The following is a 17,260-nucleotide window of genomic DNA, read 5'->3' as shown; positions in this document are numbered from 1 at the left end:
ACCCTCCCGCCTTGGTTTTCTTTTAGTCACTTTATGCCCAGTGGGTCATTTTTGGTTGTGTTTTCAGAATCTAATGGATGAGCTTCCTCTTATCCAATTTGTCTTCTGCAGCTTGCTCTCACCTCTGTACATAAGGCCAGTCTTCATGGGCCTCCTGTGCCCCCACTAACACACCTCCCTCCTCCAGAAGAGAGCTTCTGCTATATTGCCATAGGTCTCCTTTCCCCAGGGGGCCAGGCCAACCCTGGGGAAAGGGTCTCTGAGATCAAAGGCCATGCTTTCCTCCAAGGACTTGTTCCCACAAGCTCCTGCTCCTCAGATGTATTTTCCTGGAAAAGGTTACGTGTTTCTATGAGAGTTAATTGGCTTAGCTGTTTTAATAAGCTCTCCTGAGACATGTATTCAACAGTTGCACACCTGTCTCACATCACATAAAATGCAGCTCACAGGAGTTATTGTTACAAGATGTGTCAAAGTTGGCAAGCGAGAGTTATACTTGGAAGGCGAGACCTGTGCTCTAGGAAGTTCAGAGAAATGTGACTTTTTATGGGCTCAACTTGGTGGTCCTTAGAGAGTGTCGCCAAAAAGCAAGGCACATTCAGGAAAAGAGTATGCACTGTGAGAAAGTACCAGAGCCAGCAGATCTGATGGCTGACAGGGAGACCTTGGGACATTCACTTCTCCTGCTTTTGTTATCTTTGACGTAAAGCAATGTAGTTTGAGGTAGGTGGCTGGGTATGGCTGTGAAGCTGATAATTGCACAAGGATGCCACACATATGGGGCACACCATATGTGTGCACACCATAGACATCATAGATTTGCATATTTGTTTGGGCAATTTTGGGGTCAACGACAGTTCAGTGTTGTTGTGAAAAACTAAGTCTACTGAAATAATTTTCTGATGGATAGAAGTTCAGTGCTTTGAAGAAAAAATGCCTCTAAAAATTATTTTTTGCATGAAGGTGCATGGGCATAATGGTGGCCCTTGTTGGTTGTCCTTTGAATTCCCTCAAACTCTCTATTTCCTGCTCAGGATCTATTTACCAGGTTGTAAGAGAAGCAGGAGGTAAGAATACCCAGCAGGAAGGTAGACTCTAAATGAAGACAAGAGTAGGTCCCGAAAAATGAATGTAACATAATTCCATTTGAATTTTCTTAAGAATGATGAGGAAACAAAATGAAGTTTAGGAAGAACACATCCTCAAAGGTGTCCTAAAGCCAAACTATGATTGCCTGGCCACCGCTGTTGCTGATCATGTCCTCACAACCCTAAGACAGAGATTCAGAAACCTGTGTTTTCCTAAGTCATGCTGGGGTGACCTGTAATGACCTCAGTGAACCAAATTCCACACTGTCTGTGAAGTTATGAAAATGACTGAAGTCAGCAGCCTAGAGGCTGAGCAGTCTTCGCCCATGTTCGCAGATTGAGACAGTGGTAGGTCCAGGAAAGGGGCCCACAGGCTCCTGATAAGAGAACTGCCGCATGGATCCACATGATCCTTGCAGTTAGCTAATTTCTATCAGAAAAACTAAAGAAAACAAAACAAAGCATCCACTCAGATTTACTAGGAATAATTAATTTTGCTCTAAAACTGCCAATTCAACTTACTCCACATTCTAGTACACTGTCACTGTCATTTCTTGCTAGCTTTCCTTTGCCATTTATTCATTCTGAATTTTAATATTAGCAATAAAGTGAAATACTTTTCCATTTGAGATTTCATCGAGGAGAGATCATTCTAGACAGACAGAGAAGAAGGATGCACTTTACCCCAGTCTTTCTCTAATTGGGTACTGGTCCAGTTCCTTCCTGGGGGTGCAGGGAGATTCATAATTTCCATCCAAATTAATGGTGTCTGTAGGATATGCATTTGGACAATATCTGATGGGTTGAGATACTATCTTCTCACCCTATTGTCTGGTACTCTGAATAGAGAGTAAGCTGTATGTCCAATTGGTTGTGCTGTGAAGGTTCTTTCTCCCTCTGCTCTGCTTGCAGAACTTCAGTTGTGAGATGACCCCAAGAAGTCAGTCACATCTCATTTGTCACATCCAATTCCCAACAACAACTTATACTCTGTTGCTTTTTGGACATTATAGTTTCTGTAGAATAGAGACACTACTCCCTCCTTTTCTGCTTCAGAGGTCTTCAAAGTAAATTCACAAGAATTTCTAGGAGCAAAAATAATTAAAAGGGAATAGTTTTAAGACCTCCGACTTTCATGTTTACTGCTAAAATTATTCTAACTGAAAACATGTCCTTTTCCTATTTTACATAAGAAAGAATATCTTTCACCCCTCAAGAATCTCATAAAGGTGCATTTCTGCCACTGTTGATGTTATGGTTTGGATGTGAGATGTCCCCCAAAAGCTCACATGTGAGACAATGTAGGAAGGTTCAGAGGAGAAATGATTGGGCTGTAAGAGTCTTAACCCAATCAGTGAATTAATCCTTGATGGGATTAATCGATTTGGTAGTGTGTGACTGGAGGAGATTGGAATTTGGTCCTGGCTTTGGGGCATATGTTTTGTATCTAGAGACTCTCTCTCTCTGCTTCCTGATGATGTGAGCTGCTTCCCTCTGCCATGCTCTTCCACCATGATGTCTGCCTCACCTGGAGCCCCAAGAAATGGAGCTGGCCTTCTATGAACTAAGACCTCTGAAACTGTGTGCCCTCAAATAAACCTTTCCTCCTCTATAATTGTGCTGGTCAGATCATTTAGTTACAGCAGCGAAATAGCTGACTAATACAATTGATATAAAAAATATAGAAACCTCCAGCACCAACGAGATAGACCATTCAAAATATTGGTGTGAATGTTTTAAAAGTGAATTAATCTAGTGACAAAATAACAAAACTTTGAAAAGAGCAGGTAGTTTCTAATGTTTGCTCTTAAATTATTTAATAAAAACTTAGTTTTCATCTGAAATATTATTTTACAACTTATGATAGATCACTGTGTGAATTTTGGCAAAGAAGCAGTTCAAAGAACTGTATGACATTGGCACAAATTACTTCTATTTCCATCTACTTATTTATGTGAGCAACTTTCCTAGCATTTACATCTAACAAATAGAAATAGAATTGATTCTGAACTTGTCTCATTCTAGAGTTCATCATTTTTCCGTGGATGTATGAATTAATTTTTAGTAGCATCTCTGCTCCTTTCATTAACAGACAACTTCTTAAAAAATGTATTTTTTTATATTTTAAAATAATTTGTTAACACTTGGGATTCTACTTGGGACAGTGACAGGTTAAGTTGCTGTGGAACAATTTGTTTCTCCATGGACCAGAAAAGCTTCAGGACTGTGTGTATGCATGTACATGTGTGATGGATGACAGAAGTATGATAACCTAGAGAAAGAGTTATATTTGGAAATTAGTACCTTGTCTCTACTACAGTAAAATGCTGATATCAAAAGCAGCAATTGAGAGCTAAGACCATGCTTTCAGCATTCGTAGGATGGGGAAAGGACAAAAATTTGGGTTCAGTCCCACCAAGGAGAAGAGATCAAGTAAACATCCCATATTTTCACTGGAACAATAAAGGACAATATCCTAAGAGTTAGAATGAGCAAGAAGTAAATGAGTGGGAAAGCCTTCATAAAGACAAAGCTGAGTTTTGAATCCTCTTAACCTCTGATTAAATCCATTCTGGCTGGAGGTTACCTGCCCATATCCTAAGTGCTCATCATAAGCAAAAGCAAGTTTTCTAGAAGAAGATAACAATATGTGGAGTATGAAATAACATTCATACTTTTTCATATGTAATATGTAATATTCAATAAAAAATAACCAGAATATAGGAAAATAAGGCCTCTCTAAAAGCACCAAGAAAAATTAAGCAGACAATAGACTCAAATGACCCAGATATCAGACATGCAATTTAACAGAACTATGTAAAAAAGAACTCAAGGGTGAAATGGAGACTTGCACTAGTAAATTAAAATCCCTTTTTAAAAAAAAGGAATTCTAGGACTGAAGTCTGCTATTCAGCTTAAATATGGAGAGGCAAAAGGATAAAAAAAAAGGCAAAAAAGAATGTAAGATGTATGAGAGACAGTGTAAAGATCACAGGAGGAGAGGAGAGAGAGAAAGGGACAGAGTAATATTTAAGACTAACCAGTGTTATCAAATAATAGATTGAAGCAGTGCTAGGAAACCCAGGAAAAAATGTAATGAATTTCACAACTGCTGAAAAATAAAGACAATGAGAAAAACTTAAAAGCAGTCAGAGGAAATTGTTCTGAGGGCAATAATGAGGAAGACAACTGACTTTCCAGCTGATATATTAGAATCCAGGAGGACAATGGAATAATATCCTCAAAGCAATAAAAGAAAAAAATCATTAAACTAAAATTTATATCCAATGAAAATATCTTTCAAAAGTGAAGGTATAATAAAGACATTTTCTAGGGATAGAAAACTGAGGGTTTATTGCCTGCATATCTGAAACAATGGAAAACCTAAATTCTTCGGGTCACAGGAAAATAGTCACAGGTGGAAGCAAAGAGATGGAGAAAGGAATGAAGAGCAACATAAAAGGTAAATATGTAGGTAAATATACACTAATAATAATGATGATAAAGTTTCTTGAATAAAAATACATAGCAGCAGAATCACAGAAGATGGGAGAAATGCAAAATTCATTCAAAAGTTAAATTGCTCAATCATCCTTACATTGTCTGGAAAGTAATGGAAGTGGAAATTTATGTGAGATTTTAATGGACCAGTGATTCAACTTTTTATCTTCTCTAGGGCACTTTGCAAAAAAAGAAATCAATCAAATGTGTAAATAGCAAGTTCAAGGAAGAAGAAAATTGATACAATAATAATAATAATATTTAATTTAATAGGAATCAAGAAAAGAGAAAGGTTATTAAATATGTGACAGATATAAGACATAACTAAATGGTTGATTTAAATATAAAGGTATAAGTTAGTATATTAAATGTAAAATTTTACTAATATTTTTATTAAGTATTCCAATTAATCTGAGTGATTACATTTACATAAAATTCAAAAGCAGGTAGTACTAATGCACAATGCTAGACTTTACACTTGGGAGAATAGTGAGTAGAAGGGAGCTCAAGAGGTTACATATGTGTGATGGTAACTTTCTGTTTCTTGATCTTGCTGCTGAATTCATCAGACTTATGATTTATTCATTCTTTTACTCTGTTTTGAACTTTAATGGAATTTACATTATAAACAACTATCAACACACTGGATAAAAACAAAATTTAATACAAGCTGCTCCTAAAAGATAAACATTAAATCTAACTATACACAAAGTAATAGCATTTTTAAAAGATACCCCTCATAAACACCAAGTAAAGAAGAGCTGCTACAGCTATATAGTAATATCAGGCAATACAGACACTAAGTCTAGAAGAGTTTTAAGTTAACGATATTTCATGTTGATATAAAGTTCAATCCACTAAGAAGATGTAACAAATCCAAATTGTAAAATTCTTAAACACACTCTAAAAACAAATAGAGCCCAAACTGGCCAAACTAAAAGGAGATATAGATAAACCCACAATGCTAATAGAGGATGATTTTAACCCATTTTTAAACTGGTAGAATAAGAGAACACAAACTGGAGAACAGAGAATTTTTACAACATAATTAACAAGCTTACCTAATTGATATAACTAGATCACTACAGCCAGCAATTGCAGAATACACATTATTCTCAAAAGTGCATGATAATTTATCAAAAATGACCATATACTAACCATTAGGCACTTATCAATGAATTGGAGAAGTCTGATATCATACAGAATGTGTTCTCTGATTATAGTGCAATTAACTATAATCAATAATAAAAATAATTTTAAGTCTTCATGTATCTTGAAAATAACCAGAAATTTCTAAATAACCCGTGGTTCAAAGAAGAACTATGGAAACTGAGAAAACATCTCGAGCTAAGGGATAGGGAAAATACTACATATAATATAGTAGGATAAGTGGAATAAAACTAAAGTCATGCTTACTAGGGGATTAGTAGTTATAGATGCATGTATTAGATAAGAAGCCTGAAAAAGTGACCTGAGCCTCCATCTCAAAGCAAATTAAATTCCCCAAAAAGAGAAAGAAGGAAATAATAAAGATATGAGCTGAAATGAATAAAATAGAAACAAAAAAAGAGAATTGAAAAGTCATATTTACACTTTTTGTTTTATTTTCTTTCCTTTTGCTACTAAGGATAGACCCCCAGGGACACTCTACTATTGAGCTACATCCCCAGCCCTTTTTTATTTGGGGACAGGGTCTCCTTAAATTGCTGAGGTTGACCTGGAACTTGTGATCCTCCTGCCTCAGCCTCCATAATCGCCGGGATTGTAAGGTTGGTGCCACTGTACCAGGGTCACCTTTATCCTTTAAAAAATAAAATGAATGACACCTTGAGAAAACTTATCATCAAGAAATAGAGAAGTCACAAATAAGCAATAGTAACATGGAAAAGGGGTGACATCAATACATTGTGTCAATGTATTTCAAAATGTAAATAAAATAGACAACTTTCTATGAAGAAGTGTCATCTAATCCATTGAGGGCCTGACCAGAACAAAATGCAGAGGAAAGCGGAACTTCCTCTTTCTGCCTGGTTGCTTCAGCAGGACATGATCTTCTTCTATCAGCACTCCTAGTTCTCAGACCTTTGAACTGGGACTAAATGACGGCCATCAGCTTTCTTGGTGGTCTAGCTTACAAATGGCAGCTGGAGAGATTCTTAAGTTTCCATAGTTGTAGAAGCTGATTCCTCATAATAAGTATCTTCCAATGCACAGGTCTCCTATTGGTTCTGTTTCTCCAGATCTCTAACTACACACACTAACATGGAAAACAACTAATTTAAAAAATGAGGGCTGGGGAGATAGCTCAGTTGGTAGAGTGCTTGCCTTGCATGCACAAGGCCCTGGGTTCAATCCCCAGCACTGCAAAAAAAAAAAAAAAAAAAAAAAAAAAAGAACAAATCCAAATGTTGATAATGGTGGAGCATAAATGGCTTGTGGGAACAAATTAATATAACAACTTAAAATCTCTTTGGCATTATCTAATAAAGTTCAACATACATGTACCCCAAATCTAGCAAGTCTACTCATACATACATCCCAACAGAAATGTGTGCCTAAATGCTCCAAAGAACATACACAAAAGTGTTTATGTCAGCATTATCTGTACCACTTAAAAACTGGCAACAATCCATATGTCCAACAACTGTAGAACAGACAGGTAGTAATATATTCATACAGCAGAACTTTTGTGTCCTAATTGATATATTAGAAGGAAGTTGGAAAGTTCTCGTTAAAAATAAGTTTTTGGTTTCTTGTTACAAAAGTAATTTAATTGTTTTAGAAAAGTGTAGTTAATTTGGATAAGAATGATAAAAATAGAAAAAGTCAACTATGATCACTTTGTGTGAGCGAAGAATCACTTGTTGCAAATAATAGAGAATGTGCTAAGAGTGGAATTTATTTGTATTATATAAGATGTAGATTATGTGATTCAGTTGCTTAACAACATTATTTTTAAATAATATCTATCTTGCTACTTTGTTTAAGCATGAAGCTAAATGTCTGTGGCCTCATAGTTCCAAGATGGCTGCTGCAGGTCTGGGAATCAAGGGAAGTTCAGCAGCACTTCAGTTTACCACCCGCTCCCCAAAAGAGGCTAACAAATCAGTCACCCAAATTTTGTCCTTTCTTACATTTTGTCATTTATTTCCCCTCTTTTTAAAATATGTAAACATGCTTTAAGTGTTACCAAAAGAAATTTATCCTTCACATACTATTTTTAGTCTCTTTTCCACTTAAAATATTATGTCAATAAATACAAATGACATTTTTTTAAAAAATGCCTGCACGTTAGGTATTTCTTCACATAGATAGATGTACCATAATTTAAACATGCTTCTCTTTCCAAAGTTTAAATTGTTTCTCAATTTTATAAATGACATTGTAATAAAGATGCTTGTTTATGCAACTTTGTTTTCTTAGAATATGTTCCTACAAGTGGTCTTAGTATTTTTGCTAGGCAAAGCATGTATATGATAAAATTCTTTTGAATATTGCCTAACAACTTTATTCACAATGCAGAGTGACCCAAGGTGTATGTCTCAAAGAGGAAACCCACTTATCCACAATTGAGTGACCTGTGATTGGCTTCAGTCTGAAAATATTAAATGGAAAATTCTAGAAATCAACAATGTGTACCATTCTGAACAGTGTGATAAAATCTCACATTGTCCTGTTCTGTACAGCCCAGGATGTGAATCATCCCTTTGTCTAGTGTATCCACACTGTGTATACTACCTGTCAGTGAGTCATTTAGAAGCTGCCTTGGTTATCAGACCCACGATCATGGCATCACAATGCTTGTGTTCAAGTAACTCTTATTTTGCTTAATAATGATCCCAAAGTATGAGAATAGTGATATTGTCAATTTCAGACATGCCAAAGGAGAAACCATAAAATGCTTTCTTTAAATGATGCAAATATAATATTTTGAGAGAGAGACAGAAAGACCACATTCACAAAACTTTTACTATAGTAGATTGTTAACATTTTTCTATTATTAGTTATTGTTAATATCTTATTGAGCCTAATTTATAAATTAAACTTTTTCATAGGCATGCATGTATGGGAGAAAACATAGCACAACCATTCACAGATTAACAACAGGTTAAGTCCTGAGAAATGTGTTGTTAGTTCAATTCTTCATTGTTTGGATATAACAGAGTGTATTGACACAGACTAAGATGGCCACAACATCACTAGACAATATAATCTTATGGGACCACCATCATATATGCCATCTGTTGTGGACCAACGTGGTGTAAGATTATATAAAGGGTTCCATGTTATCCCTGGTTTCTGGCATCCACTGGAGGTCTGTGAATATATCCCCAGTGGATTGGAAGGTACTAATGTTTTGGTGTTTTTCAAACACACGTCTTGATCCATCGACAACAGTAAAATAAATTTATGGATCACTAATCATTTTTTTTTCCAGAAAAATGCTCATATGACAGACTAAAATAGAATAAGAAAGTATTAGAGCAGATTGGTCATAGTTTGCTGAAACTTTTGTTTCTATGACATGTGTGTTTCTGTACTGTGTCATGGAGCAGTATCAGTATTATGCTGCGGGTGATAGAAAAAAATTAAAAATGCTCCCACAGAAGAAATCTCATACATGCCTCCTGACTTTCAGAATTTATTTCTTATTTGATAAAAAATTGTGTAATAGTAATAAATTACAGTGATGAGGGTGACATTATTGACTTGCTTCTGACCTAAATATAAACTCATCCCTTGAAGTTTTGAAATGTAGAATTTTCATTGTTGTTAATAACTAACCTGTTGATGACGTTTACATTTCCTTTTACATCACTTTACATAGAAGTTTTCTTTTTAATTTATAAGTTGTTGGATTTCTTTTTATTAAATTGTTATGATGAAGTTTCAGATGGTCAGATAATATGCATTGAAGCCTCTAAAATTTCTGCTTTTGAGAAATTGAAATTTTTATTTATGGACCAGAATATTATCAGTAAAAAGAAAAAGCAGCCTATACTAATGAGATAAAAGTTTCCTTATCTATTGAGTGCAGCCTACCAATACTAATATCTGAATCTTCTCATTTTCAATTATTCTTTATATATTTTTTATTCTATTTGTTCTAATTAATCGTACATGACAGTGAATATATTTATACATTTTGATATATTATACATAAATGGAGTGTAATCTCTCCTTTTTCTGATTATACATAGAATTGTCATTGAAGTTGTCCACCAAGATTGCAATCTTGCACATGACACCTTAGATATAAAGATATCTTTGGGGATTTGTGTTACATAGACAATTCTGTACATTCAGAGCTGTTAATGTGAACTGTAACTATTTTCAGGCTTTTGGTTCACTTTGGTTATCTTAAAACTAATATATTTGGTATCTTCCTTTTTTTATGCTTTCAGTATTAGTGCTTTCTGAATGTTTCCTTTTTATTTATTTATTTAGTTTTGCTTTTATTTACCTTGATATTTGATCAATTTTATGCTTTACTTTTTTTCTTTCAGTGATTTAACTGTTGTGTATATGACTTTTCTTCTGTATATTCAAATCTTTAAAATCAATCTCTAGAATGAGACGTTATATATTGGTCATTCCTTTACTTCATCAACAATTAAAATGCTTATCCTCCTTACCTGGCACTCTTTCTTCCAATATTTGGAACTTTGGATTTAGATTGTTACATTTACAATGTTAAATATGCACCTTATTTTTAATGAAATATTTTAAAGCAGCTAATTTAATATTTTCATCTTGGAATTAACTATAGTTTATTTCATTGTGTACAGTCATTTATCTCAAAGTCTCACCTTCTTCATTCTTGGGGTTTTTAATTGTGATTTATTTCTTGGTCATCTGAGTAAGTCTTAGTGTTACAGGAAAGCATAATACTTCTGCATGCCTGAAGTTACGAGGTGCTATTTTACAACAATATCTATAGCTTTGGAGTCAGACAAAACTGGATTCAAGTCTTGGCTTTTTCTGGTGCTTGCTTTATGACAATAAACAAAATCATCTCCCCTCTCTGACTCAGTTCCTTAGATGTAAATGAAGGTAATATCAACTACACTATAGATTATACCAAGGAAAGTATGTAAGCACCTGCATTTTGTCTGGTACAAAACAGTCAATAACAGATCATTATTATTATTAATCTTTGTATACTACCATCTTGGTTCAATAATTATTCACATCTTAGTACAATATTATACACATTATAGGTACTCAATTACTTTTAAAAATTTCAGATATGACTTACAATAAAATAGACAATCTATATGAATATAGTCTGGTACACTTCAGAAATTGCATGCACCTGTGTAACTACTATCCAAATCAAATTATAGAACTTTTCTTTAATCATTCCTCCTTCTAATCAATCACTATGGATCCCCAGAGGCAAATACTTTCTGTTTTCTATTGTCAGAGATTAGGTTTGTTCTTTCTCAGGCTTCATAGACAACTGCGTACATTCATAATGTGTATGGAACAATACCATATATACTCTTTTGTGTCTGTTCAGTGTAATATTTTTTTGAGATACACCATTTTGTGGCATGTAACAGATTTTTTTAAATGTTGAGTAGTAGTTCAAGGCATGAATATATAAAAATTTGTCTTTTCATTCTCCTACTTAAGGATATTTGTGCTATTTTTAGTTTGAAGCTATTTTAAGTATTTATTTATTTATCAGGACTGGAGATTGAATTCAGGGGTGCCTCTACCACTAGCTACGTTCCCAGCCAGCCCTGCTCCTTTTTTTTGAGACTGGGTCTCACTAAGTTTCTCTAAGTTGACCAGGCTGGCCTCCAACTGTGATCCTCCTGCTTCAGTCTCCTTACTTGCTAAAATTACATTTTGAGCACCATTATGACCAAAGCTACTATGAGCATTCTTGTATAAATCTTTTTGTAGAATGTGCTTTCATTTCTCTTGTGTAAATACTAAGTGTTGAAATTCATGACTTAAAAAGCAGATGTATATTTGACTTTGTAAGAAACCATTGAACAATTTTACAAAGTGGCTGTATCAATTTTCTGTCCCATCAACAATTATAAAAATTGCTCTTCACTTTGTCTGATATATAACCACATTAACTTGTTTGTACTTAGTATTCATGTCCCCTTTAAAAATCAGACTATATACTTATATTTAAATTTTTTTTCTCTTTGAAGATAGCATATATTTGGGTCTTGTTTTTTTATCCAGTTTGACAATTTCTGCCTTTTAAATTGTGTTTAGTCTATTTGAATTTGATGTAATTATTGATGTGGTTAGATTTAAGTCTATCAACTTTGTATTATTTTTTGTCTTAACTGTTTTTATTCCTCTGTTTCTTCTTTCCTGTCTTCTTTTCCACTAATTGAGCACTTTTAGAATAGTATTATATTATCTCTGTTGAATTTAGATTTTGAAGGTTTTATTTCCTTAATAGTTACTGTAGATACTCCAACATACATTCTTAGATTATTCAACTTCTACCTTGAAAATATATTACTTTATAAATAATGTTAGAGTTTTCAAAATTTTAGTGTATTTTGTACACATATATTCTTTATTTCTCCTACTATCATGTTTTATTTATACATATTTTAAATCCTTTACTATATTATTATTAATTCTGCTATAAAGAATCATTTAAAAATTTTATTTTATGTTTGAATTTTCTGCCCCATATTTGTGTCATCTTTGTGTCTGATTCTGTTGACTATTTTTTCCTCTTAATTGTGGGGTACATTTTACTGCTTCTTAGCATATCTCACAATTTTTAAAAATTTTTTGCTGGACATCATGTGAAAAAGAACAGTAGAGAGGGTAGTAAATGATATTTTCCTCAGAAAATTGCATACCCTTTCCTATGTCACCTCTCTAGGGTGGCATCTAAGTCAACCTAATCTGTAGTTGAACTGGGCCTGGGTCTTTATAAACTTTTAGTTATATTCACTTTGCCATTAGCTTCAGGTGTGAGGAAAGATAAGAATTATCACTAGAGCAGGTCTTAGAATTATCCCAGTGGAGAAAGCTATGCTTTACCTGTAGAAGTTATGCTGCCAATATTTTGGGTCTCTGAGGAGTTCTTTTTCTCCCCAGAATTATCTACAACATGCTTTAAGTTGGACGATCTCTCATCACCCTGATGGTCTGTCCTTAGTCTTTGCTGAGCTGTTGCCTTGCATTCAATGAAGAGTTCATGTATCTGGGGGTCATTTCTTCAGATTCTCCTATCCTACCTTCAGCCTTTAGCAGGATGCTGCTAAATAAATTAAAATCAATTGCAGATACCTCGTTTATTGTGCTTCACCTCATTGCACTTTGCAGATACTGTGTTCTCTATCAATTGAAGGTGTGTGGTAACCCTGCATTAAGCTAGTGTATTGGCACTATTCTTCCAACAGCTCAAGTGGTTGTTACCATTTTTTAACTGAGAACAATTTTTAAATTAAGGTATGTAGTTTTTTCAGACATATGCTATATTGCACATGTTGTAGTCTACAGTATAGTATAACATAACTTTTATATGCACCAGGAAGTCAAACAATTCTCATGACTTGCCTTATTGTGATGGTTGCTTTATTGCAGTGATCTGAAACCAGATTTGTAATATCTCTAAAGTATACCTGTATGATTTTTAAAATTAGAGAACTGCATAACAGTGTAACAACATCTCTACTTTGCCATGTATTGTTTCTACATTTACTACAGAATTTTACTTACAGTTAATCAATTTTAAAATCACTTTTTATCCTACTTTAACCAAAGGGAAGAATACATTTCTCAGGTAAACTTTATTACTAGGCTGTCGTTAAGTCCAGATTCATTTTCATCAAATAAAAGGAGTAAGAGAACATGTTTGATAATATTAACTAAAATACTTGTTATTAATTATACAAAAACATTTCTGATTTAGTATCAATGTGCAAATACCAAAAAAAGCAGGCTGTTTCCTTTTCTATCAAATCAAAATTCTACTACTTAAAAACTCCCATGCCTGTATATCAGAGATGCCAGAAGCAGACACCTGGTCACCCGGTCACAATGAATGAGGCTCTTAAACCATTAAAGAATATGCAATGTCTTATTGGATTCCTGGCACCAAGCACAAGGTAGACACAGAATGAATAGCTTTGAGAGAGCAGTCAAAATTTACAAATAACCTTTGACAGATAAAACACAGGCATCTAAAATAATATAAGTAGTCAAGATTCCACTGGCATTTCTTAAAACAAGAACTATTTTCCCAGAAGTCATGAGCTGGATTCATTCCTGGATCATATGGTCCCATTCATATTATGTCTTGGAAAAGGGAGCATCCTGCCTTCGGTTCTCTATTAGATGTCCTAAAAGGCCCTTGCCATCCCTGAACCCAAGATATCAGGCAGAGAGGGATGGAGTCTGGTCTTACATGTCATGAAGGGATTCTTTGGGAGGCTGCCCCGCCATCTTTTAAATCAGCTGGACCAGCTGCAGGTCTACCCAGGAGTGGGGTCAGCATGTTTCCTATCAGACTCCTTCCTCCATACGACCTGCTTGTCCCACTTTTACTTACTTGATCTTAGAAGTCATTTTTCCCACAGCTGCAAGAAAGGGCAACGTCGTGTCTCCTGGCACCCCTCACCTGGCATTGCATGGTCCTTGCAGTTCTCCACACACACTTTATTGTTTAAAGGCTCTCTGGACCTTGGCTCATTATGGCAGGAGAAACCCGGGGCCCAGGGTTACGCCACGTGCATCTAAAGATGGCGACTGGCAGAGAGCAAACGGCTTCCTGATTATGCATGGAGAACGGCAGGAAGTGTTTACAATTGGCTGTATTATAATCAGTTCAGCTGCCTAGTGCGTGGACAGATATACTTTACATGTATGCTCGAGTGAGTGATCGCTTGACCTTTAACAGGATTGGATGGACATATCTGGTTACAATTGCTTATGCATGAGACTGCTTATATATTGATGGTGTTATTTGAGTAAACAGGAAGCTGCTTCATGACGTGTACTTGTCTTTCCTCCCGCTGGTCAGGCAGTAAGCGCGAGAAGCGGCACTGAGCTGCTTGGAGAAAGCCAGGCAAAGAAGCCGCGGTTTTCAGTAGCTCATGTTGTTCTCCTTATCTGCCTTTCGCCTCCCAACCTCACTTCCAGTCACCATGGTCTTGGCTACATTTACAAGATGGAGGCCCACAAGGGGTGCGAGGAAGGCTTCCAAGAAGAGTGATACCTGAAGTAAATGCCCTTCACCTGAGTTCCCACATGACCCAGAAAGTTTGCATCTCGCTTTAGACTTCACGTGCTGCCCCATTTTCCTGTCTGCCTTCTCCCACAAGATGAGACTGCGGATGTTCCAGGAAGGAGATGCTGACTGATTCCCTTTTGTCTCCACTATGTCTGAACATAGTTTCTAGCTCGTAGTGGGACCAAATAAATATTTAGTCAACTAATGTAAACTGCGACTGGCTTGCCCCTTTCCTGCTCTGTGTTCCCATGATAAGACTGGGAATCTCTCCCACAGGACAACTACTTCTTCCCATCCAAGAGTCTGGGGCAGAATAGCTGACCGCTCTCACAGCTCAATGCCTTTGGGTCCTGGGAGAGTCAAGGTCTTGATTCAGAATTCCTGCTTGAACTCTTAGTTTTTGTTTGCTAATCTAGTGGAGAGCCTCTCAGTCCACTTAGTCTTTGTGTAAAACCCTAAGACAGTAATATCAATATTTTACAAATCTCCAACTAATCAGGTACAACCCAACACTTGGTTCTGCAGTAGAAAAATGTACACCAGAAGATTTCATAGTCATAAAAGTAATCTATAAGAATAAAGTTTTAATTGAGGGTATTTTGTACATTAATTAATTTTTGCTTTATTTCCATTATCCAATTTTTACCAGTCCCTGTTGTGGGACATCAGTGTTGCATGAGAATGACATTTAAGGACCTCTGCTCCAGTTAAGTAAAATCATAATTAAATACTTCACTTGTCAGAAAATAAGTTATTTTAGTTCATAAAAATACATAAAAATTTTACTTTGACTAGTGATGTTTGCTTCCTGAAAAAGCGCATACTCTACTTCAGTTATTGAGAGTAACATTTGCCATCTCTTTCCTTCTTAGGCTGTGAGGTTGAGATTCTTGGTGTCAGACCTACTTACTGCCTAGAATATAAAAATGTCCCAACGGATATCAATTTTGCCAATGCAGTCAGTGATGCTCTTGACTCATTCAAGTAAGTATCCCAAATTCTTAGTTATACCATTTTCTTTGTTTTCTAAGACCAATAATAGATCCCAAAGTGAATGAAGAGGCCAGGCACAGGTGAAATAATGTCTCACAGAGTTGGTGAACCTTTGACATGGTGACTCTTAACTGCTAGCAGGGTATAATTGTGAACTAGTAATTTCAGGCAGGATACTCTTTGGAAATGTTGGAGTCAGAGTGAGAAAATTCCCCGAGGTTTGAGACCCTTTAATGTTGTTAGATAATAGAGAAGCAATATAAATGTCAGCACTTTCCTAATCATGATTTAGTACAATTAGTAACAATTGTATTTCAAAGATATCAATAAGTAATTGGCAGAAAGGGAGCATATGTGGTCCAATAAGTTTGGGAAAATTGCCTTTTCTACCCTCTTCTTGAAATGTACAAAGTACATTACCATATTTAAGTCCAGAACCTTTATCCCCCCTCCCACGTGGAACAAGTTGACACAGGGTTTTGCACGTGAGTTTACCAGGGGAACTGATCAACAACTCAGGTCAGGACAAAGTCTCAAGTGAACACAGAAGTCACTGGAAGTGGTCATCAAGATGGGAGGCCAGCTGGCAGTCTGCATTAGAAATCAGCAACCAACCAAGAGGCTAAGGATGTCTGCAGCTGGAGTTGAGGTCACCTAGGCTGCTGGGTGGGTTTCCTGAGTGGGGTCAAGGTAGAAAACTCATAGCAATCAAAGTGCACAGAATAGGACAGGACCTTCATCCCCCAAAAGAAAGAACATGCCTACAATGGGGCACACCGGGAGAGCTAACGTACCCTAAGTGTGGTATATAGTCACTAGCACTAACCACATGCATTGACCATAACTTAAGATGGCCTCAGATACAGAGGTCACCCTTTGTGGATCCCATCCTTTCACTCTCCCTTCTTCCCCGTGAGTAGTAGTTAGTGAGTAGTAGTTACCCCCACAAAGCTATCAAAGGAGGAAACAAGACCCCTGCTTTTGCTGATTCTTAGAATATTCTACTTCCATGAAACCTATCAAGAGGGGCCTCCAGGGCCCAAAAAGTTTCATGCTCTGATTGACAGGATGGAGAGGAAACAGTTTTAAAATACTGAAAAGTTGAAAAGTAGCACATTTAAAAGGTTTTAAATTTTTTTCTAGGGGGAAGAGAAAGAGGTAGAGTCTGGGGAAAGTAACCTTTAAATAAATGTTCTTCGCATGGTTTACAAATCACGTGTGTTATATGATCCTGACTCTTACCTGCTCCACTTTCTTTTTCTTGCCTACAAGGGCTAATAAAAAATCACACACACAATGAGCTGGAATATTGTGCTGCAGGCCAGTTTGTGCAAGTACACACAGCAGATGAGCAGAGCTGGGACTTTGGAATAGCTCTACATCTAACCAGTGCTGTTTCCAACATAGCCAAAATGCTAGCCATCTCTACAGCCTATTGCCATGCCAAAGA

At 35.9% G+C, this 17,260-nt stretch overlaps 1 protein-coding gene across 1 annotated transcript in view; it reads left to right on the top strand.

Moving 5' to 3' along the window:
• Positions 1-17,260, top strand: part of ENPP6 (ectonucleotide pyrophosphatase/phosphodiesterase 6) — a 112,205-nt gene that overhangs the window by 62,013 nt on the left and 32,932 nt on the right. Inside the window, exon 3 of the mRNA XM_079141860.1 lies at positions 15,690-15,801. Within this exon, the coding sequence (XP_078997986.1) occupies positions 15,690-15,801 (112 nt within the window). The remainder of the gene's footprint in view (positions 1-15,689; positions 15,802-17,260) is intronic.

Source organism: Sciurus vulgaris (genome assembly GCF_902686455.1).
Source record: "Sciurus vulgaris genome assembly, chromosome: 5".
NCBI lineage: Eukaryota > Metazoa > Chordata > Mammalia > Rodentia > Sciuridae > Sciurus > Sciurus vulgaris.
Note: the sequence above shows the minus strand (reverse complement) of the source record. Positions and strands in the feature narration are given on the sequence as shown.